At 43.0% G+C, this 25,030-nt stretch overlaps 1 protein-coding gene across 3 annotated transcripts in view; it reads right to left on the reverse strand.

Annotated features, from left to right (window-relative positions):
* Positions 1-209: 209 nt before the first annotated feature.
* TNNI3K (TNNI3 interacting kinase) overlaps positions 210-25,030 on the reverse strand; it is a 168,170-nt gene continuing 143,349 nt past the window's right edge. Inside the window, exons 22-25 of one of the 3 annotated variants that reach the window (XM_054037603.1) lie at positions 24,384-24,443; positions 22,604-22,773; positions 6,848-6,927; positions 210-1,669 (exon numbers count right to left, since the gene is read on the reverse strand). In XM_054037603.1, the coding sequence (XP_053893578.1) occupies positions 1,593-1,669; positions 6,848-6,927; positions 22,604-22,773; positions 24,384-24,443 (387 nt within the window). In that variant the 3' untranslated portion in view covers positions 210-1,592. The remainder of the gene's footprint in view (positions 1,670-6,847; positions 6,928-22,603; positions 22,774-24,383; positions 24,444-25,030) is intronic. The other 2 variants (XM_054037604.1, XM_054037606.1) reach the window with 2 other exon arrangements.

Below are 25,030 nucleotides of genomic sequence, written 5' to 3' on the forward strand. Positions count from 1 at the left end.
AGTTGCTCAGGGGATGCCTTGGGGCTGAGAGTGAGGGAGGGAAGCCACATCCTGATGATGTTAATATTTCAGTTTTGTTTTTCCCCAGAATGCATGAGATAACTCTGAAGTAAAACAAATAATAAAACACTACGCCACCTACAAAGCTCTCCAAGCTAAACCGTCCGCATTTTTAAACTAACAACATGCAGAGAGAAGACTCGAGTCAATAAAATGTATTACATATTTATAGACCAAATACTAAAGGACTTACAATGCCTAATCACAGAGCTCAAAATCAGAAACACCAGTCATGAGAAACAAACCTACAGAATATTCTCAGAAAGCCACAAATCTTGACTATGAGTTTCTACTCAGCCTGACAGTTATATACTGTAATGCAGCTAAGAAAAAATATTATAGCAACAGAATCTCTCTGCTAAATTTTATTTTCCAAACAATACTAAATAGTTACTAAAGGATTTAACTTTGCATTAGCTTCCAAAACAATAGTTCAAGTTCTTTTTCTTTCTTTTTTGGTGTGTATGTGTGGAATAAAAATGGGTTCCCGGTAATTAAAATTTTGTCATAGAACCAACTGATTGAAACACTTGCTGTGAAAACGCTGGAACCCAATATTAACGTGTGTATGCTAGAATCACTAGATGGCATTGCAGAGTAGTTTTGCTTTGGATGAGTGAAAGTGTAACCTTTTGTCTTGCTGCAAGGTTATTACATTTGTGACACAAAAATTGTATATGGCTACATTAAACTTAGATGGGTTGGGGTTTAGCTTCTTATCTCTCTCTAGCTGGTTAAATTTTTTTTAACATAAGCATAAGGGAACTAGAGAGCATTTTCTATGTAATTTGAGGATGTAAGGCGCACAACCTGAAGTAAAAAGCAGATATGCAAAAAAATCTGTTCAGAAGCCAATTAGGACAGTCAGCTAAGGATTTCTTCATTCTCATACAGAGGGGTTAAAGCATCCAGAACCCAGGATTGAGAAGAACTACAGGACTGAGGGCCTGGAGAACTACAGCTGTGTAACATAAGGAATTGGAGAACTGGAAGTTTCAAAACAAAGACAAATCCTAAAAGAAAATGAGGAAAACGTTAGGAAGCTGGAACAACATTGGCTGTGCTGTGTCCTGCTGTGGCTGCAGAATTATGAGTTGATCCTTTCCTGTGATTCAGGCTGGCTTTGTTGTTACTTTGTTTGTATCAGTCGGGAAGTTTGTGATATCTGCACAAGCCTTACTGCAGTCCAAAGTAAAACAACTTGCCCTAGAACTCGGTAACTAACAGATTTATTTTTGCTTTAATCTCTTTTCTCAAATTATTAATGTTCAAGTTTAAGGTGCAGCATTCCTTGTGGACATTTGCTTTTATTAAGGAAAGACAAATGTGCACCACCAGAAAACCCTAAGCATGCTGGGAGGAAAAATGGGATACAGCATAATTTATGATAGAAATGTTCCCCATCAGTAAATAAACAAGCCAATTTAGGCATCTTTGGTATAATGTGTAATGCCTGGGAGCTATGCTGACGCAGTAAGAATTGCTGCTGTCAGTTGATGGGGAATCTCTCTCCAGGTAGATGGTTCATGCTGTCAGCTGCTGTCTTCAAAGCTGCCACTATTACTGCAGGAATGAAATCGCATAGAACTCATGGGATCAGACACGTAACCTGCATAAAGCAGAGAGAAGTTCACGTGTTATTCACAATCACCCCTCAACATAGCAACACTTTTCTCCTTTCCAGCCAGTGACCATGTCATAAAGATAATGCGAATGTCTTTTTGAGATAAATAAGCAATGCACATGCTGATGTCTTTTTGCTGCCTATGAACCCCAAGTCAATATAATCTTCTGAGGAAAATTTCAGAAATAAAACACAAAGCCTACAGACCCTATTATTCGTGCAAGGAATTAACAGCAATCAGGCACAGTAAAACATCAATGCTTGACACAAAACTTGAGTCAAGTATTTTAATAATACAGTGTATGTTTTATATTAAAATATCTTTTTTGACCTTTCAAATTGGGGTCCAAAAGGGCCAAAGTAAGCAGCCTGTTAGGAATAATTCTTTATGCTTTAATTCTTGGAGGTTATCAAGAGGGGATCTACTGCCATTGCATTATGTTTCCAATTAAAGGTGAACTGGTTCGCTGGCCAACCGTTATTGCTGTTCTTACGGCTCTGTTGTAACTTGTCTAAATCTGACCCAATCATCTCAGATTTCTGGCTACTGAGGCATTATACAGCTCTAGTCAGATGTCACGTAACAGAAAAAAAGTTAATAACCCAAATATTTCTTGGCAAAAGATAAACCATATAGTAAAGAAGGAGAAAAAAATAATCAAACAAAAACCTCAACAGATAACCTCAGCACCACTGCACATAAGCAGCCTGGAGGAGAACGGGCTACAGGGGCCTAAGCAAACTTTGGTTTTAAATTGATTTTGAGAATTTGAATGAGCACTAGGCTCAAAGCGAGTGACCAAAGAATAAGATCCCATGAAAGAAAAGTTGTTTGCGTTAAATGTGTAATGGCCTTGGAAATAGCTGTGTCATCTTACTGAAGCTCTGTGCTGATCTAACAGAAATATAGGAAACCTGGTTCACTGGGCACCAGGCACAGGGTTTAGCCCTAAAACTCCCTTTTGTATCTTTGACTAAAGCCCAATAACCAGCGATAACATCACTTTTTTGTTTAGTGTATAAAAAACAAGGATTTGAGAAGTTTTATTGTCAGAGCTTTTTCCTTCTCCCTTTGAGTCACACCTTTACAGGAAGGAATCTCCTGGGCCTGGTTCTGTTGTGAGTATTTTGGCCAATGCTTATAACTGTATTGCTGCTAGGACATAAAATCTAAGTGTGTATATGCTTGTATTGGCATTTTGGATGTAATTAGCACCATGTGGCCTTTGGACTAATAAAGGAATACTTCTGTGGAATCATGGTACACCTTCATATACCCCTCTACCCCGATATAACGCTGTCCTTGGGAGCCAAAAAATCTTACCGCGTTATAGGTGAAACCGCATTATATCGAACTTGCTTTGATCCACCGGAGCGTGCAGACCCCCCCCCCCCGGAGCACTGCTTTAATGCGTTATATCTGAATTTGTGTTATATCGGGTCGCATTATATCGGGGTAGAGGTGTACTTAAAAGGGAAATTATTTTAAGGGCTGGGTTGGACTCAGTTTGGTAGACATAGCCAATCTAGCTAGCTCAGGTGCCAGAGCAGTGAAGCCACATACAGTGTGTGCTAGCCACCCAAGTTATTGCCCAGGGTTCTAGGTGGGCTAGTACAGTCACTGCTGAAACACATGCTGCTGTGGCTTCACTGTTCCAAGACCCAAGCTAGCTAGATTGAAGCTAGCTTGAGTACATCTACATGTGCTGCCATCACAACCCTTGATTGCAGTATAGAGCAGTGGGCCCCAAACTTTTCCCAGTCACGCCTTCCCTTATCCTTGTCTGCACTCCCCTCTTTCCCCGGAGCCGGAGTGTGGCCGTGGCTCCTGGGGGCGGGTCACAGACAGGGGCAGGGCTGGGGCCGGGAGCGGAGCCACAGCCAGGACTGGGGGTGGAGCTGGGGCCAGGAGCGGAGCTGCAGCTGGGCTGAGGCTTGGGGGCGGGGCTGGGAGCTGGGACTGAGGCTGGAGCAGAGTTGGGAGCAGGGTGGGGCTGGGTGGCAGAGTGGGGCTGGGTGGCGCTTCCTCCCCGCCCACCGTGGGGGCTGGCCTGGGTCCCTCTGCGCCCCCCGATCGTTCCGCCATGTCCCCCTAGGGGGAGTGCCCCACAGTTTGGGGATCACTAGTATAGACAGATTCTATCACTGCTCACCACTGAGCAACCTAGTCATATAAAAGGAGAAACATGGATGGGTGAGAGCATGTCTAAGGCTTAATCCTATTTACAAGAGTAAAAATATCCTCAAAGGCAGGTACACAAAATAAAGATTTTTGGAGTAAGAGCAACACCTCTATTGTGCCCCAAACCACCGCTTCACCCCCAGGAAGAAAAGTCATTGTCCAACCTTAGTGCCTATCATTTAGCCCCTTGAGTGTGACACACTCCTCTATATGCAGTTAGGGGCATCAGAGCTGCCTACTATAGCAAACATCACTGGGATCCAAAATTCCTGTCCATCTGGCTGTCACTATGCTGGTGAGTGCAAAATGTCCATTGGCTACTGAAGAGTTTAGTGCAGAATCCGTGTAACTGCTGAAATTTCCACTACTGAGGCCAAAGGCATGCGGGGCTTCTATACACGTGTGTAATAATTTATCTGTGATGCGGAAATTTACCTGTGGAGACATCACAGTACAGAGATGAACTCTAAGAAGACATGTGGCCTGCAGATTCCACCCAGAACTGAACAAGTCCCAAGATACTTGAATTCTGGGTGGTGATGTGTGTGGCTGCAGAGCGGGAAGCGCAGTTCTTTAAACAATGCTAAATTGCTAATCATATTTTAATATAACTGTGGATTTTAATTACCTACTGATATAGTGTATGGTTATGGTGGAAAGTGTTAATAGTTGTCACCAAAAAGGTCTTTGATCACTAGACAATCACAGACCTGGTTAAACCAATGGGTGCGCTCAGCACCCTTCATTCCGGATAAATGGAAGGAGCAATTTAGCCAATTTTACATAGTGAGAGCTGGAAACAACAGAACCCACCGCTCAAGGCACTGGGCCGCATGGCAAGGCCTGAGCAAGAACTAATTCAGGGAGAATAACAGGGGGTTCCGTGGAACCAGGGCCGGCTCCAGGCACCAGCCGAGCAAGCTGGTGCTTGGGGCGGCAGCTTGTAGGAGGCGGCATTCCGCCCAATCCTAGGGCGGCACGGCCACTTTTTGTTGTTGTTCCGCTCCGGCCACCCTGTAGGGGGCGTCGGAGTGGAGGACGGGAGCGCCCTGCAGCAAGCCCGGCAGGAGTGGTGCGGAGCCCTCCCGGGCTGGGGGCACGGCAAGAGGGGCCGCGTGGCAGCGCCCCGCTGAAGCCCTGGCCGCCCCCCTTCTCTCTCTCCCCCCACTCCCTCCCCCTCTGCCCCGCTAGCTGGGGCACGTCTGCAACGCAGGGAGTCCCCCTGCACCCTGGCTCCGGCCGCGCCGCAGGTTTTTTTTTTTGCTTTGCCGTTCTGGCCGCTGCAGGGTTTTTTTTCCTTTTTTTTTTGCTTGGGGCGGCCAGAAAGCCAGAGCCGGCCCTGCGTAGAACTGGTTGCACATGTATGGGCTAGGGGACTGATTGGCAAGATGTGTGTGGGTGGAGAGGCAGGAAGTCAAAAAAGTGAGGAGCCAGTGAGAGAAGCAGTTGTGAGGGTGGCCCTGAGATGGAGCAGAGAGACAGTCCTCCCTGGGCACAGAACTAACTGTCATTAGGGGACTTCAGTGGGAGCTGCTGGGTGCTCAGCATGTTTGAAAATCTGGCCACTTATTCATGTCATAATCTGGATTCAGGAACATCACTTCAGGCACCTGCGTTTGAGAGTCTAGTCTCCAGTAGCTATTTAACTGCACCCTGCTGCCTTTAATTGCTGCTGTGGTCTGGGGGAGAAAGCACAGGAGACCCGGGTTATGTTCACATCCTTGCTGTGTCACCATGGCCAAGTCAGTTCACCTTTCTGAGCTTCAGTTACCCTATTTGTAATACGTTGGGGATAATCCCACTAGCTCTCCTTAGTAAAGTGCTATGGAAGAAGTGTGCCCCGTGTTATTTATTATTAGCGTTATTTCCCGTGGAACTTCTTAATGCCATTGCCATTGATAGCGCTCGTTCTTGATAACACCTCTGTGTTATCGACACATCATTCTCTACTGCCACTGGGCTAAGGCTATTTGTGGGCAGCACACTTTATTTTGACAGCATTCCAGGTTTTATAGTTGTCCCGTGAACCCCCCTGCAACTATGAGTAAGTGTCACATTTAAAGCAAACGGTGAGAATGTCACATGTGGAGCCCTAATTTCTTCTCAGAAGAATCTGTTCCCAAACCAGCCTGTGACATACCAGGATCCTTCTGACAAACTGAGCTGAACCACAAGAAGCGGCAACAAGTCTGAGGTACTTAAGCTTCTTTTACTTAAATGTTTCCATTTACTCTAGCACCATAAACCTGTTTTTACAACTATCGTTATTTTTTAGTTGCACTACAGCAGTGCCCAAAGGCCCCAGTCAGGGCTCAGGGCACACTGGGCGAGGGACTTTACACACTTATAATGAACAGACAGTCCCTGCCCCAAAGAGCTCAGGGCTAGATTTTTAAAGGTATTTAGGCCTCTAACTGCCATTGATTTCACTTGATACCTTTTATAAAATACCTTTAAAAATCTGGCCCCGTACAGTCTCAGTATATGACCAAAGAAAACAGGTAGCTACGACAAACAGCTACAAGGTAACAGTGTGACATTAGTGATTAGATGTAATAAGCAACTGTCACAGCAAATGCCTTTTCAAAGAATTTGTTGATGCCTTAGGTGACTATAGCACTGTATGCTTAAATGCATCTAGGAGGCCATTAGGGAACAAGTCCTCCTGCTTGTGTCTCCTTCAGCTCTAGATTTTAATCCCCAATGAATATCTGCCAGGAGACCTCCATGAGAAGATAGTGACAATGCTGCAGAAGTGGCACTCCCCTCTACTGAGAGCCACCCCCGAGAGCCACTGGAGCTTTGGTCTTCTTTGCCGACATGGTTTGGTCCCCTTAAGGGCTGATCATTTGCAGCTGGGGTGAAAAATGCCTCTCATCACTCATGTCACTTAAATTCAAAGACAAGTACATCAGCCCCAAGGAAAACAAGTACAATTAAGCTCAGCTTTTGCTGAAGATGAGAATTCTGCTTGGACTCACCGTTTCTGTCAATAGGCGGGTACTGGAAATTCCTCCTCATGTCGTCCAAGGACAGGCCTTGAGAAGGGTGTTGACCAGTGCTGTAAAATTGACATGACACCTCAGTTAAAGGGACCGAAATGAATTGCATCAGATTTGATGCAAGAGTTGCATCAGTTGCCTTCAGCGTGATGGGCTTTTATTCAGGATCGTGAATCAAACACATGTGCACACACCACACATTCCCAGAGTAACTGTCTCCAAATATCTCATTTTGGCTTCACAACTGCTGGTAAATTGCTATTTTAGTCGCAATTCTAGGCATCAATATTTTATGCATCTCTGCTATCAGGTTCCTGCAAATTAGTTTATCTGACAAAGAACATCCCCAAGCTGTCTTTCAGTGGTACTGACCACCACCACTACACTGCCAATGGGTTTATTTATCCTCGATCGTCAAAAGCTATCAGGTAAAGACTGTCCTTTACCGGCTCTTCTCAGATAACAGGCAAACAGAAATTGAGCATGCCCAGGGAAAAGAAAACAAGAAGCCCCAAGAGAACTGTATTTCCAGGGAAACATAAAAGAATAAGGCAAGATATATAGTGATTTGCGGTGGTAACGGTGACAGAGCATCAACCAGGCACACTGGTTGGAGACGTCGCTGGAAAGGACACTTGAGATTATTTGCAACAATGCAGTTTCCTTGGTGATTTCAGTGAGGCAAGCTGCTAACTAATGGCAGGTAAGGTTGTCACAACCTGGCTGATTTTACCCCTGAAAAACTTAGATGGCTTTCAAGAATGGTTAGGCAGTGGTAATATTTTATCCTTTAGTCTCCACTGTACCAAAGCTGATTTTAGATCAGACCTTTTTAATTTTTAAAATCTCTCTGCTTTTCTGTTATAACCTTTATTACATGAATGAAATGACTTTTCTCCTTCAAAAGGACACGCTGACTAATAAAAACATAAAAGATGTTCTTTTCCTCCCTGAGATATCAACTTATTTTTTGTATGTATAATGATACTTGACATTTTTATTCTGCATTGGATGAGCTTTTATAGGGAAGGAGACAAAAATTTGGTTTTGGGAGCAGCTCATCTATTGTATCTTTGGAGAAAAAACTTTTTGAAGGAATACTTTTGCAGGGGGTGAGGATGTTTAAATAATAGTATAAGTATTTTCCTGAAAGGCTTTATTAATTTGTTGCCTCTCTGTAACCACCCAAATCCATAATGTCTTACAAATATTGATCAGCCCACTGTGATAACTATGAGCTACATTATTATACATATTTTACAGATGGGGAAACTGCAACACAGAAAAGTTAAGTGGCTTGCTAAAGATTACATAGCATGTAAACAGGAGAACTAAGAATAGAACCCAGGACACATGAGTCCCAGCACCTGTACTAAACACTAGACGATACTCCACCTTTTTAGAACTCTGGATATAAACAGAGCTTTGTTGTCATTGATAAAAGGTCCTAGTAAATATTCTGCAATGGAACTGTGGAACCATTGCATATCTTAGGCCAGTGGTTCTCAAACTGGAGTCTGTGGACTCCTTGGGGTCCACGAGGGTACTCCAGGGAGTCTGTGAGTCATGTCCTGGGTTGCCGACCCCGCTGATTAACTCTTCCCCATCCCTCCCAGTGCCTCCTGTATGCTGTGGAATAGCTGTTCAGCAGCGTGCAGGAGGCGCTGGGAGGGAGGAGGAGGAGTGGGGATGGGGCGTGCTCGAGGGAGGGGATGGAAAGAGGTGGAGAAGAGGAGGGGGCAGGAGTTGAGTGGGGGTTGAGCACCCCCGGGGAAAATTAGAAGCTGGCTTTGGGGTTTGTGAAAAATTTTAAATCAAAATGGGGGGGCCTCGAGTTGCTAAAGTTTGAGAACTACTGTCTTACGTGGTTACATTCAATTGGCTTTTAACTTTGTGCCTTACACCTACTAGCGTGCTTTAATTAGAGAGGAGCCTGAACCAGATCTAACTTTCCCAAAGATTGGGGATGTCTGACCCAAGATTTTGGTTTGTCCAGCCATTAACGTCAGATCCAGATCTGAATTCTCCCAAAGGTCTGGCATTCTGATTCAGGCCTGACTCCAGTTACAATCATCAAGAAATCTCCTCAGCCCTCAGTATATGGAAGATTTATATTTTAAAAAAGGGAATACATTTCCATGTCATGCACTGTATTTCCCTACAGCATGTCTCCTCCATGACCCCAGCAGCAAAGGTGTAGTTCTGTGGGACAGAGGAAAGAGAAGTCCTATTCTTAGTTGAATAGAAATATTTACTAATTTATCCACTAACCTCAACTTGTGGCTTCATTCTGGCTATTTACAGAAGCAATACTTTGTCTCTGTCACTGCTCCATCTCCACAGTATCTTAAATTAATACTAATTTGTAGCCCCCAAACAGTGCCTGGGCAAGGATACCTAATTTGTGTCATGGTCAAAATGCAAAATATACAATTTCAATAGCATCCAAATCGGTCCCAGCAGTTTTCATAAAAGAAACAATATCTCAAAGCTACATTTACTCAGGCAACTTATATAGCAGGCTATTGCTTCATAGTAGCATCAGCCTGCTAATAAAGTGCAATCATTTGAATGATGAGCTCAGAAGGCACAGCAATGGGGAAACATAAGTCACAAAAAAGAATAAATGCTTAGAGACCATTTTGGGTTCTTGTTAAAGTCAATGAGTACAATTTTCAGAAATGCCTAAGGCCTTGTCAGTTAAAGCAGTATAACATCCCACTGTGTGAATGCTATAAATGTACTTAGACCAGTATAGTTTATTCTCATATAGGAAGAGGAATAAGTTACACTGGTTGGTGTAAGGCACCTTTATACCACTGCATCCACACTAGGGATTGTACCAATATAACTATGTTGGTTAAAAAATCATACCCCTAACGAACTTTGTTATATCAGTACAAAAACGGTGTGTAGCCCAGGCCTCAGTCACTTCAGAGCCCTGCAGTGTGGACTATGGGTGTGAATTGCAGTGCACACTAGCCTGATGTGCTGCAGCTTCCCCATGTGGATGCTGTGGGCACAAACTAAAAGGTAGCTAGTTCATGTTCACTTAGTCCTGTTCAAAGAGGACTACGTTAACCCAAACTAGGTACCTGTTAGTTTGTACCAGCAGTATCCACACAGGGCAGTTACCAAGCACCACTCTAGTGCACGCTGCATTCATAGCCCTGTAGTATGAACTGCAGAGCCATGCAAACCTAGCCTAAATCCCCTTGAAAGTCAATAGCAGTTAGACTAATAAGTGACCAGGGTGCTTTTGAATATTTTACCCTCATAAATAGTTGGCAAGCTGTTCAAAGTGTGTGCCCACTATTCCAGGGAATGCTGCCAAAGTAAGACATCTAGATTCCTCAGCTACCATATTAATCACATATAGTCTCACAATAGCAGGGAAGGTGCATTTGTACAGTTCACCAGATATAATATGTGCTGTATGTCTGGGATCCAACATTTTGACCTTCTATTTCCCTTCACTCAAGCATTATAAGTGTATACATAGATGTACTTTCATAGAGAGAAATAAAAGTTTGTCTCTGATCACCTCACTTCTATGTGTTGGACCCTGAACATACATGACATGTCATGTCCAGTGAGTGGTATACAGATATTATGCATTAAGCCTGTGGCTGGGGTTTTTCAAAGGAATGCAAGGGAGTTAGGTGAATTTCAATTGGAGTGGGGCACCAAATTCCCTGAGGTTCTTTTGAAAATTCCAGCCTACATTGATACAATGGCTTAGAGAAACACAGCGACTCTGTAAAGCACAAGTCCATTTCTGTGAAGCACATTGGTTTGAGCTTCCTGTATAGAATACTGTTCCTTTTTCTTCTGAGTGCAGAGAACCCAAAGGTCATCTTTATTTACCTCAGTGTCCTGCACTGGGTCACAAGAATTCTTCGAAGGAATCTCATGCTGCTCTGTTGTTGAGACAGGTTGGTATGAATGTAATGATTTAAAACTAGAGAATTCCTTCAACTTGCAAAACATGGATCACTGCCAAGTATTTGAAATATTCCACAGAGACTACAAACTTATAACTAATGTTTTGGTTTTGAGTAAAAAGCATATTGAATCTTCTGGGATGTTTGCATTAATACATGACTTTATAAAGCCAGACTCTCTCTCTCTCACTCTCTTTGTGCGTATGTATGGTGGGTACATACAAAAGAAAACAATATATATGTTACTGTATTTACTCTGCACAAAAAAAACCTGTACAAAAGATCATTCTTAATATACTCTCCAGTCTTAAGAAAAGACCACTTCCGTTGAGCACCAGTTTTTATCCGTCCTTTGAGAGGTTGCTTATGATGGCTTTCAGTGTGTGTGTAAAACAGAACGAGGTGGATGCTGCAAAAAAGGATTAATGAACATCAATTTTAATAAAAAAATGTATATTGTATTTTGAACCTTTTCATTCATTTCCCATAGACATTAGTACTTAGAATTTTTTGGTTGCAAGGATGTCCATAGAAAGAGACAATGTGTTGAAAACTCATAGAAATACTTGCATGAACAGTCCTGAAGGCCCTTTGGAAGAGTCCTACAGAACTGTATAACAATGAAAAAATAGGTTTTGATAGACGTTATGTGAAATACAGACTTTAATCATGAATAAGCTCCTTTCCATAGGTTACTTGGACCATTCTACAGAATTCTATCACACAAAGATATGAATTTCTATTTAATTCTATAGAATGGTTTAAAAAATACATAGAAAGGCCATCGTTTTCTATTATATTCTGTAGGACTTTTCTGTAAAGAGGAAGCGTTTGGTGATCCTTGCAAAATCTCTTTGTGGGGCTGAGAATCGTCCAGCCCAGAGGCAGAAACAATACCATGCCATTTAGCAGTAGGCATACAAATCTAACTCTGAATAGCAATTATCTGAAGCAACCAAGCCCTGATCCAAAACCCATTAAAATAAATGGGAGTCCTTCCATTGACTTCAAGGGACTTTGGATCAGGGCTTAGTTGAAGTGAACCATTTCTGAGCAATCCACAGAATGAAATATGTTCACATAAGCCAATTGTTAAATAATTTTGGACCACTAGCAAATCTGTGTACTTTATGTCTGTTCATGGATAATACAAATAGAAAAAGAAGCTAAATTAATCTAACTAATTGCAAATAGCTGTCCCGGCTCTAATCGCATTGCATCGACCATGCCACGATCTAAACTAATGCTTCATATAATTAATATTCCATTTTAAATACAAATCAAAATTGGTTTGGTACTAATGAATAAAATTTTCTTTAAAAAAAATTTGCTTGCTATAGAAACAATATCTTAATTGTGTAAACCAGTCCACTTTGAATACACAAATCAAGAGCAAAGTATATATCTGCAATATTGACTAAGCACATGGTTCATACTGCAGCCTTTGATGATACAACCTTTCTGTAGAAATTCTTTAGCTCCTTGGATAGAAGATACTGTTAGGATAGCACCCACCTCAATACTGAATATAAACTATTCACAGAGAGGGCTTCTAGATCAGGAAGTGGAAAACTTCCCTGAACTTGAAGAATATTTTTTTTAAAAACCCTTCAGAACAGAGGACAGATTTTTGACTTCCTGAAGGCCCATATATTATTAAGTATTGCTATTTTTTATTGCTATTATAGTAGCACCGAGAGGAGCTAACCAGGATTTGAACTCCATTGCGCTAGTAGTTGTTCAAAAACATACTAAAAATCAGACCCTGTCCCAAAGAGCTGTTAGGTATATGCAGTAGTAAAGTTTGACTTTAAATCTGTTTATTTTGTGCAGAATAAGCAGTAGATGGATTCCTATAATGATTTTCTGGTGCTTTCCCCACACTGAAATTTTAGGAGATAAACACACAATAGAAAGTCCTTAAATTACACTTGCAAAATTCTACTCACCCACTCAGCTGTGATAAAATAATATTTATTGGTGGGTGGGTATGTCATACATTTTTCTTTCATCATCATCATCATCATCATCTAATGTAGGTGAGCCTGTGTCTGGATTGATATTTCTCCATGACATTTTTGCAAATCTGTTTTAAACAATTTGGTTTGTAAGAAGGACAGTCAGCCTATTGTTCAGGATTTAAGGTCACTTTACAAATGGATTGTCTATGGGATAAATCCTAAGTATGTTTTTTAGTGAGCTAAGACGCATAATTCCACATGCACTGCTCTGAAAATGTACCCCGAAGTCTACGATTCTCTATAAGAAACTACACTGAAAGGAAACTCTAGCTGAGGAATAGGTAATCTAATATTGCAAAGGTTCCCATAGGAACACACTTCTTTTATTTATACATGTTTGGAACAGCTGCCTCATTTGGAGTCTGGCTCTTGGAAAGTGCAGACAGATGCCCCTAGAGTAGAGCTGCAGTAAACTAGTCTCCCTGCTGGCAAACAAACTCTTCAAAGCTCTTGAGCCTACTGCCTGTCATTTGTGTCTTGTATCTCACTGTACATTGTGGGCCTGAGCGCAGCAATTTTAGACTCACGACAAACAGCCAGGCAAAAAAATGGCCAAAGAATCTTGGTGTAAAAGGAAAAGCCAAGCAGAAGAATATGATCTGAGTCACTCCTTCCCCTGCCTCCCCTCTTTGTACAGCTGCAGAGTAGAGGGATCAGGATACAAATCCTCGACAAGTAGTATGTTTTCAAGTGTGTGATTGGCCTCCCTGTGTCCACTGTGCTTCATCTCAGAAACAGAACTGGGAATGAAACAGTGATGGTTTGAAGTTTACTGTCATTATTACTGAGCCATTGTCAGATGGTTGGAACTCTCATAAATTTCAGCTGAGTTCTGCTCACAAGGGCCATTTCAAATAGCACCTACACCCATAGGGTCTTACAACTACATACTGCCTTCAATTCACCCAGTACTCAAGGGCTGAAATCCTGGTCCCATTAAAGTCAGTGGCAAAGGTCTGAAACTCTGTGGTATTTTTACTTGGAAGTGTAGATAAACTGTGTGCATGTGTGTGCAAGAGTTATCATTTACACCCATGAAATCCACTGGGCAAATGTGTTTTTCAGTGCAAATTCTAAGAGGTATGTGTATGCGAAGGTTAGAATTTTCGATCTGTCTGCAGTTGGATGTACAAGTATGTGTGTTGCAATTTTGTGCCTGCATAGGTGGAGGCCCAGTTGAAACCCTGACCCTATATCAAGCAAGCCAATTAGTTGTAATTATTATTCTTGCACAGTTGGACATATTAGTCCCTGATGCCAATGGCAGTTCTATACAGGGACCAATTGCATGATAGGATATATGTTACAATCTAGAGAACTAATACACTTTATTCATGTCTTCTGCCTGTTACCTACATAAGTATGAGCTCAGGCAGAGGTGAAAGTAAGCTGGTACGGTGTACCGGTATGCCATGCTGGACTGGACCGGCTTCTCTGGCAGTGATTTAAAGGGCCCAGGGCTCCAGCCACTGCGGGGAGCCCTGGGCCCTTTAAATCACTGCCGGCGCCACCAGCTGCAGGGGCGACTGGGAGCCCCGGGGCTCAGGGGCGAATTAAAGGGCTCTGGGGCTCCCAGCCACCTTTGCAGCTGGTGGCTCCAGCGGTGATTTAAAGGCCCCACCTCTTCCAGTTGAGGCCACGCCCCCACTCAGGACTCTGGCGTACCGGTAAGTCCTTTAAGTTACTTTCACCCCTGAGCTCAGGGCATGTCTACACATACAGTGCTGCAGCTGCGCCGCTGCTGCATGTCTGGTGAAAACGTGCTATGCTGATGGGAGAGAGAGAGAGCTCTCCTGTTGGCATAATAAAACCACATCTGCAAGGGCCGGTAGCTATGTTGGCGGGAGAAGCTCTCCTGCCGACATAGCACTGTCCACACCGGAGCTTATGTTGGTGTAACTTGTGTCACTCAGGGGGTGGTTTATTCACACTCCTGCGCAACATAAATTATGCCGACATAAGCAGTAGTGTAGACTTAGCCTCAGATCCAGAGACATTCTGTTTACACTGGACTAGAATGAAAGTGACTAAGTGTTCCAATGCACAGCAATACGGAAATTGCAATTCCAGTGACAGCGAAATTTCACCCAATGTGAAATTGTTCTGTGAAAATTTAAAAAAGGACCATACAAGGGTTCTACTGTATTATTACATATATGCATATTATATAAGCCAGCCATGATGAGAACCTAGCAAATAATCATCCTCTTTTATATTTTCAAACAATACTGTTCAGTGTGGGTACGTTTGGCAAACAGAGAATTTACTGAAATGCTTTTGAACTGTTCTAGGCATGAAAGTGAGCCTACCTCTATCAGACCATATCTGATACTCAGTTGGGAGAATAAACAAGGGCTGTTGGTTTCAAATGCTCCATAAAAACTGCATTTCAGTTCTGTACTTAAAAAAGAAGCTTTTTCATTTGGTTTGCCTTCAGTGAATATGCTTACGTAAACCTTGAGAAGCCTTTGAATCGAAAATATCATTAGCCATGGCTCTAGGACTCTGACACTTTTCAAAGTGCAGGCAGAAGCGGCATTACTAAACAGAACTTTACTTAAACTTAATTAGTCATTGGGGATATTATTTACTTCACTGCGTATAGAAAAACAAAGGTCTGTCACCACTAGACATATCTGAACTTAGCAGATGTATTCATGGCTCCTGGCTTCTATTAAGGATCTTCTAAAAATATGCTTTCAGGTCTTCCTTTTGTGAAACTTTGACAGGATAATAGAATGAGATTTGCTGAATTCCACTAAACTGTAAAGTAACGTGTCATCAGCTTCACTTACTCTTCAAATGTTTTTCTCTGGCAAAGCTCATCAATCCAGCTTTTCAACCTCTAAAACACAAAGCCATGAAACAAAAAGGGTGACTCAATCACTTGTCCAAGTGACAGAACATGAAATGTTTAACGTTAGCTACCAATGGCAGGAGACCGGCTGCTTGTTTTAGGTTTGCTTAGAGTTTGTCTGTATTTCCAGCCTCAATGCAAATATTATTCTAGGGCTGAGGTGAGTGTTATGAGGCTCAGGCCTGTTCCCGGGGCTCTTGTTTTCCCATCTGCTATGAGACGTGTATTAAAAAGACAAAGTACTTTGCTCCGGGGACTGACAGATGCAGTTTTCTTAGAGTGCCACCGCTTGCTGATGCATGGAGTGGCCCTGTCATGGCTCTGGAGGAAGCTAAGCACCAGCATCCAGTACAGGTAGGAAGCAGAAAGAGAACAGGGACAGAGAGAGATTCCTGTAAAGAAGTGGGGAAAGCGCACTCTGTCTAAGCCTAATATCCTCAGTATTCTTCTTCTTCCCTTTGTCTGCCTTACTCTCCTCATTGGCTCCTCCTGTCCCTTCTCTGTCCCAGCTTCCCTTCTCACTGGAACATTTGTCCCTTTAGCCCAATACCCACGTTGTGGCTTTTCATGCCACCCTATATTCCTGGGATGAGCTCTCTGCTCTGAACGCAAAGTTCTCTTCATCTCCTCCATGGAACAACTACAACTTTTCTGTGAAGCATCCAATAATGGCCATGCTTCCCCCTCTTCCCATAGTTATGTTCTGCTCTATCTTTCTTGTGTGCCTGCCTTTAGATTAGAAGATCTTTGGGGCCGACCTACCACAGTATAAAATAATGTACATTTGTGGTCCTAGATACATTATTGATATTAATTCATAATTTATAGCAAACCCTCCTGTTTGTGGACAAGCACATCAGGGGCAAAGACTAATGCAAAACATAAAATCATAGAAAGATAAATATGTATCTGAAAGGAACATAGCAACCCCTCCGTGCCAGGACCCTCTCCAGGCACCAGCTTCTCAGGCAGGAGCTTGGGGCGGCCGCTACAGAGAGGCGCGGCACATCCAGGTATTCGGCGGCAATTCGGCGGATGGTCCCTCACTCCTCCTGGGAGTGAAGGAGCTCCCGCCGAATTGCCGCCGCGATCGCGGCTTTTTTGTTTGTTTGTTTTGTTTTGGCTGCTTGGGGCGGCCAAGACCGTGGAGCCAGCCCTGCTCCATGCGTCTGCATGCTATCAGGGTGCAGCTCCAACAAATCTTGGGGGAAACTTAGCTTGAATCACTTAGTGCAGCATCTCACAAAATTAATACCGAAGCACTAGCCTAGAGAAACAGGCTGAGATCCTCAGGTCTGGCCAACTGTGTTTTATACAGAATCAGTTGGGAGCTGGGGTAGCAAAGCTTGCTTTAAGGAGCTTTGTATCCCTGGTCCAAGACCTGATCTCTGCCAGGCCAGACTCCAGGCAAAAGTCACTGTAGCATTAGCAGTGGAAATCCTCAAACTGGATGAAAGGCCACTTTCTACTTTCAGCCCAAAGCAGCCAAAGGGGACTGAGAATCATAGAATATCAGGGTTGGAAGGGACCTCAGGAGGTCATCTAGTCCAATGCCCTGCTCAAAGCAGGACCAATCCCCAGACAGATTTTTGACCCAGATCCCTAAATGTCCCCCTCAAGGATTGAACTACAACCCTGGGTTTAGCAGGCCAATGCTCAAACCACTGAGCTATCCCTCCCCTCCCATGAATTTTAAATATCTAAAAAACCCACAGAACTGCTGAGAATTCAGCTGTTGAGAGGAGGGCTACAATACAAATACAGGCTTGCATGAAAAGCTACAACCCTGTACCATGGCCCTGATTTCACGGGTGGCAGAAAAGCTAAATCTCTAAAGCTGCTCATCCTTAGAACATCTTTCTTAGCCCCATCCCATAGACACTTCACTGAAAGGATGAATCGACAATTTGTTGTCAGTTGGATAAAAGATTATAATAAACAACTAGAATAACAGAAACTTTAATAGATCACTTAACGCAGCCTCTCCAGATGTCAAGTTTGGAGTGGGGGGAAACAGCAGCTTAAGGAAAGCAGAAGCAGAGAGAAAGCTTGGAATAATGACCTTTCCCTTGATAAAAATGTAAGGCCTTTTCCTTAGGGATTGTGTGGGGAAGAATTTCAACTTGGCTTTTCTCTCCTGCTCCCTCCTCTTTTTAGTGGTTAGTAAAGGACAGCGCTCTGATCCTTACTCCAAGTGGACAGCTACCTGGGGAAAAGTTCAATGGTGCAGGGATGGAAAGAAGCTGGGTGGGGGATATAGAGCTGGTGTTTTAGTCTATGCTGGACCATTGCTTGCTCTAGAGGGAAAGAGCTATTTAACAAAACAGACAAGAGTCTTCTTGCTGGAGGAAATCGATCACTCAAAATGCCTTGGTCTTGCACAGCTGCTTCCTGGATGTATCACGTTTCTTTTCCAAACCTGTGCTGAGGCACTGCGAATAGAATCTTCCATCCCTGTGGCTGGAATCTCAATGTGTGTGTGTGTGTCCTACATGTACACTGCCCAGATTCAAAATAGAAGCTCTGTGGTTTGCTAGTGGCACCATTGCCTTCTTAGGCTTCCATCTTTGAAAGATGTCCACAAGCAGACTCCTGTAGCTACAAGCCCTTTCACTGGCTTGGCTTGAGACGTATTTCTATAGAGTTCACATGGTATTAATTATGAGGCTACACATGGGCATATGGGGTCTGACTGCTTGCATATCTTTGCAGGATGGAGGCTATCTGGGGCAAGGACTGCATCTGTCCTATGTATGCATGTATCTCACAAAGTGCAATGGGGTGAAGATTCTGACTGGGGTCTCTGGCACTTCTGTACTATCAATAATATATAGAAATAAATAGTAGCATGCGAGTGATATTAAATGTGTCTATAGTCAGGTCAAGCCAACACAACACAATACAAGGTGTGCCAAGTTCTGCATAGGAGGAAACTATTCTTGCATACATCACACAAATATGTAGGTCCTGCCCACACTACAGATTGAACTATGTTGGTAGCAACCTTATTCAAAAGCAGTTATCAAACAAGGTTCTGTGTGAATGGTGCCAGGGAACTGTTCTTGTAGCATGTTTCTGGTGTGACTCCCCTGTCCAGAATGGAGAGGGAATTCATTGAGTACCATGGTAGGTCACACCACGCTCTACATAGAAATCTTTGGCCACCTGAGCTGGCCTATAGCATGGTTTCAAACGCATCTACACCATAGTTTGTAACCAATGCCTAAGAATGTGTTAATTTCACACTTCAAAGAAAGTGAGGCACAAAATCATTCTGATTCATGCTAATTCCATTGGGTCTGGGTCTACTTAGAATAAGAGGAATGTTATTCTTCTGCAAATTTGCCCTTATATAAGAAGTGCTAAAGGTGTAAAGAAGTAGAAAATCAACTATTAAAGCTTCTAATGTGTGATGGGTTGATACATTAAGCAGCCTGATTAGCCAGGCAATCAGAATGCATTGCTACTGCACCCAATTCATTACGAGGGCACTGTGACCTGCCTCTTATTACTTCACACATGGTAACTGCTGCCACGCAGGAGAGAGACTCACTAAACACAAACACTAAAGTTATAAGGCAAGAAGCAAGCAAATAACTTCAGTGTCATGCCTGTTTAACTCCATGTAGGGGACAGGGAGATTTCATTAGATGAATTGTCTCAGCTGTGTTACCAAGCTGCACACTGCACAGTATTTCAGAGAATATGAAGTGGTCAGAACTGAGAAAGTAGAAGAGATGGAGAAATATTCCAGTGGAATGCAGCCAGAAATACAGAGCCCCTCTCTGCTCACATTTTCCAAAATTAAAACCTTCAGAAACTATTGTCATTAGAAAGTCAAGTCATTAATCATCTCAGTATGTTGTATAATTGAAAAACTGCAGAAATCATTCCCATTTTATTGTACATTTTGCCTCTAGGTGAATCTTTCTAAGTTCTATTTATAGGGTAGCATCTAGTTAATTTTTGTTGCAGAGAATTTGAGGGGGGGAGAAGGGGGGACTTTCAATAACCCTTTGGGTTATAGAGGAACCCATTCAGTGAACTAACGAGCGTGTCTGGCATATTGAGAATACTAAATTATAGGAGCAGGCAGGCTGTAGCAATAGCTTCTTCACTCTCTCTCTCGGGTGTCTGCACTGTAACCTAAATATGTCACTCCCTCATTCTTTTCATGCAAAACTATTAAATTCTACAGCAATATCTGGTCCTTTACGGAAGAAGGATTAAGCCAGGGTCTCTCTTCCTTTCTCCTGACCCCAATCCCCACCTTCACTTCCCTCTCACATTTAAAGCAGATCTTTTATTTCACCAGATGAGGAGTTGTATTTTTAATATGGAAAGCCTTCGCATCTAAGTGCAGGTGTGCATTCCCTCCCTCCCCATCTGGGGCCACTACTTTAACCCTTTCCAGCTCAGGCCTTTCACTCCCCATAAGAGCCAGGAGGGCAGGATGCCCAAGTGGTTTCTCTGCTGTTACAGTTTTTGACTGCTTGGTGGTGCTAGAGAGTAAAGCATAAATCTGTGTCTTCTAGCAGAAATTAAGTGTCATTTCATTTCAGCCGTGCTCTCAGTCCCCATGAGACCGAGAAGGGAGATTGTTAAATTTGCCCTCAAACCCAGGTCTCCCAAGTGGTAGCACAGACTACTTCAGATATGAACCTTAATGTTACAATAACACAGAGAACATAGATCTCAGACAGCCACAGAAAATTCTGTAATGGCTTCTCTTCAATAAAGAAATGTAACACATATATTAGCATCAGTCCTTATAGCATTTACTGTTCCTCTGTTTTGATTTAATTGTAGCATATATTAGGGGTGAAGTCCTGGCCCTACTGAAGTCATTGGGAGTTTTACTATTACTGCCATGGGGTCAGGATTTCATCTGATGTCTCTTGAACACTAAGGACTAAATGCTCACTCTAGACAGAACCCTGGGCAACTCAGGAACAGTCCCAGGAAGCCCTGTGACTTGGCTACACATCTGGAGGCACAATTCTTTCCCTGCTTCCTCCCTCCTGTGGGAGGAAGGAGACAGGGTCAGGAGAGAGTAATTTGCTCCTGGCATATAGGGGCAGCAAATTGCAACACCCTTCATGCTGGCTGCCCATTGGGCAGAGCCAAGACTCCACCCACTCCAGGGATGTGTCCAGATGCAGAATACCCTAGGACAGGTGGCCCACGCAGATTCTCCTGCAGTACAGTTCTAGTCACAGTCTAGCCCTGCTGATACCATTTAATATCAGTGCACCATCATTAGCTCAATAGCTGTAACTTTTGTCCACAGGCCTCACTTCAGTCCTTTCATTTCGCTCAGATCACAATTTAAATTAAATCAAACAAACTAACAAACAAAAAGCGAGCCTGGCACTAAGAAGCATATTGCAAAATCACAGTAGCTCACTTTGCTTTTGTACTGCAGCCTTCTCCCACTACCTTAAACCTTTGTCTACTTAGAGTGTAAGCTGTTCAGGGCAGGAGCTGGGCATTTTTTATGTCTGTGAAATCCAAATTTAGTAAATACATACATACATACATATGTACTACTACTAATCTACTGGAGATGATGGCATTTTATTGCTGTTCAAACACCACTCCAGATAATGGCTACACACTTCATATTAAAATAATCTTAACGTTAAGCAAGGGCGGAGGAAGGTTTCCTGGTAACACAAATAATAATATAACTTTCTCCCCATGCCTGACTGTTTGTAGTGTTCCCTGAAGGAATGACTGTCTCTGCCTCTAGTTCCCACTGGCCAGAAAGCTACGCCCACGTCTCTTATATCTCGGCAGAGTTAACAAGCTATGTTTGTCTTAGGGAGTCAGTGGAATCTACTTGGCAGCTCTATGCAGGGTTTTGCTGCCTGCTAACTGGGTGAGCCACCAGAAGAGCCCTGACTTCTACTAGCTTGTTTTTATGAATGTGTCTCACATGAACACAGTTCCCTCTAGTGGCTAGATAATGCATAGAAGTTTATGAATCTGCTATTGTCTCCAAGGTACAGACCTGGTCCTTTAAGCAAGCTCAAACTTGCCACAGTTCCCTTAATAAGAAATTGCATCATATAACTGATGATAAAGCCTATTTTCAAAGACTGAACAATGCTCCCATGCTAAGAAAAAAACTTGACGGACTATGTGTAACAGCACCAACTGGTGACACCCACATATTGAAATGCTTGTCAGCTAACTAACCTGGCTTTTCCATCTTGAAGCCAGAAGCCCTTGTGGCTGTAATTTACATACACTCTATTAATTATTCACAATTTTTTTGCTAAGATAAGCATTTTGATTGCTTAACTTTTTTTCGCTCAGAATTTCAAATGCAAACCAACGAACTATAATGTAAAAACCCGCCTCCCGCGGGTTCACTGGCAGGTAGTGGAAATATATGTGTGTCTACCTACTGAACACTTCTGATGACTCCCCTGGATGGACAGTCATCATTCTTTGTTGTCCTACGGTAGAGCAGTGTTGCCGTATCTGCAGTCCAACCAGTGCAGGCAGTTGTCTAAATACCCCCATCAATGTTTTTATTTTTTTAAATCATGAAAAAAATCTATATTAATATTAAATTTTGTGAAACCTACCCAACCAGATAGAGTCCATAACACTTTAAATACCTTGGGCTTATCGTACTGTTGTAGGACTATCTGAGAAGCTAGGATTCCAAAACACTTTTCAAACCTTTCTACAGCAGCAACTACATATCATAGGATTATTTAGTTCTGGCATTGCCCACTATCTACAAGGCGCTTACCAAACCCCCAAGCAGATTGGTCCCTGATCTGGGCATCTCACAGTCTATGGAAGATGACAGATGTCTCCTTGGATGCCTTTTCTTGATGCTGCTCACCACACTGTCCCATAGTAAGAGCTAGGCCAGCCTCAAGGGGTTGCCACTTACCTTTGTGACCAAACAGCATAAGCTCTTGCATTCAAGGCGTATTCCAACTCAAACCGGCTACGTAAAGCTGCGACATGGCTACGACCAGGACCTCCTCGTGCAATGAGACAGTCAGAAGAAGAGGAAGGAGACAAAGAGCCACTGCTATTGCTGGAGGCTGGAGACATCAACTGGATTAAAAAAGAGCATTGTCAACATTGGCTCCTGAGCCTTAACAGTGTTAAAGAGGCTTCAACGCACTGAGCATGTGCAACAGAACACAAGAATTTTGCTGCAGTCATGGATTGTTTTTATTCTTCTCTTTCTCATTAATATTTGTGTCCCTTCTGTCTTCTGCCGCATTGGCTGAAAAAAGCAGTGCCTCCTGACTTTGATCAGCAGCAGATGAGAGCTGCATGCAGCTTACCAAGGGAAGTGGTAAATTCATCATCTCTGGGAGTCTTTAAATCGAGATTGGATGTGTTTCTAAAAGATATGCTCCAGTTCAGCTGTTAGTTATCGGGCTTGATAGTGTTCACTTACAGAGCAGGGAAGAGCAATTCCTTCCACTTCAGGAATTACTGGGTGAAATTCTATGGCCTGTGTTCTATAGGAAGTTATGCCAGATGAGCATAGCAGTCTCTTCTGGCCTTATAATTCACGAATCTCTAAGTAGAAACCCAGAATGGCAGGGCAAGCGTGTAGTGTTAGGAGGCATTTAAAAGTTTAAAAAGGAACAAAATTAATTTTCTGAGTGAGGGGCGAGGAAACAAAAGGGACAAAAAATCTTATCACCCCAAATTTCATCCTTTGTTGCCTGTAGCACTTAACAACTCTCCACAGATTTTGTTCCTTAAAACTCTCCTAAACAGGGTTTTGCCATGGAGACAATGGAGCTTAAGACTAACTCCTTAGATAAATAAAGCTTCTTTTTTGGTTCATAGCCCAGATTTCATCCTACATGCACTGCTGCCTATGTATCACAGAAGCCAGTTCTCCCATGAGACAGCACGGTTACTTGTGATATAGTACTTCACTTGTTTTAAAAACTTAAAAGCTTCCACCTACACATAAAGCAACCTGCTGCAGTCAGAGCATGAAGAAATGTAATAGATTATGGGAGTCTGCTCTGACCCTTTAGCTCAAGAGCAGTGATACATTTGAAAGAAAAGGGGGAATTTTTATAATTCTTGTGTGCGCGCACCCACCCACCCACAGATACACACAGACACACAGAGCAAATGTAAATTCAGGACTGGAGTTCCTAATCAAGCTCACTTCCTGTTTGATCAGTTATCTTCAATTGTTTATTAGCCATAAAGAGAAGCAGAAATGTAGCTTTGTATTTCTCTTTTTATGTTTGCTCTTGTAATCCCCCTCCCTAAAATCCATGTCAGACTCTTCTTTCTAGCCAGGCAGACCTGGGATTGCTAGGTTGGGAGAAGTGGATCTGCCTAAGACTACTGCAAAGTACATCCCTGCAATGCTGAACAGTCTCTCTCTGCAGCATTACCATCTCTGGAAATGCAGGCAGCCAAGAGCAAGTGAGAGACCTGATCTCATATCATGCTCACGGCAGTGTGTTCTGTCAGGCTGGCCTTTGGCCTTCTTCTTCTCAGGGCACTCATGGGGCTATTGTTTACTGTATCACCTTAAAATTTAATGAGGGAGGTTACAACTGGGTGAATCGGGTCAACAAATTCTATGGTCTCTTTCACACTTGTCTTGCTCCCCAACTTGCATTCACATTTGCTCATTTGGTGCATTCATATTACTTCACTGCAGGAGCTTATATCTTTACCTCAATATTGCATAGGCATTCTTCTAATTTTGAGACTACTTCAGAAAATTCTGGTCTTCCCTGTGAATACGAGAGAGAGAGAGAGAGAGAGAGAGAGAGAGAGAGAGGGCATGCACATTGTGTATTGCAAATAGAAGAAGGGCTGGTAGTGGCAGTTTTGATTTTTAAAATGCAGATATCTGCATTTGTAGGAGACCCTGACCAGGAAAGATGATACCATTTACAGATAAGCCTGTTCGCGTACAGCCTGTTCTAACTTCCCTTCTAGACACTATACAGATAAAAAAGGGGGTGATTGTGGAGCCTCTCCACTTCTCTCTGCATTCCTTGGTGCCACTGTGAGTATACTTGCATGTCCTATACAAACTGCAGATTCAGATCTTATAGCATGAGCATTTTCTAGAAGCTACAAGTGCAGTACTTCTGGTTTTTATAGGGCCTGCCAGTGTGTAACTTATCAGGTGTGCACTTAAGGAGCAGGGCTGGCTCCAGCATTTCTGCTGCCCCAAGCAAAAAAAAAAGCTGCAATCGCAATCGCGATCGGCGCGGCAATTGGAAAAAAAACAAAAGCCGCGATCGGCGGCGGCAGTTCAGCGGCAGGTCCTTCGCTCCTAGAGAGAGTGAGGGACCTGCCGCCCCCGAATTGC

Source organism: Malaclemys terrapin, chromosome 8 (genome assembly GCF_027887155.1).
Source record: "Malaclemys terrapin pileata isolate rMalTer1 chromosome 8, rMalTer1.hap1, whole genome shotgun sequence".
In the NCBI taxonomy this organism is placed as follows: domain Eukaryota; kingdom Metazoa; phylum Chordata; order Testudines; family Emydidae; genus Malaclemys; species Malaclemys terrapin.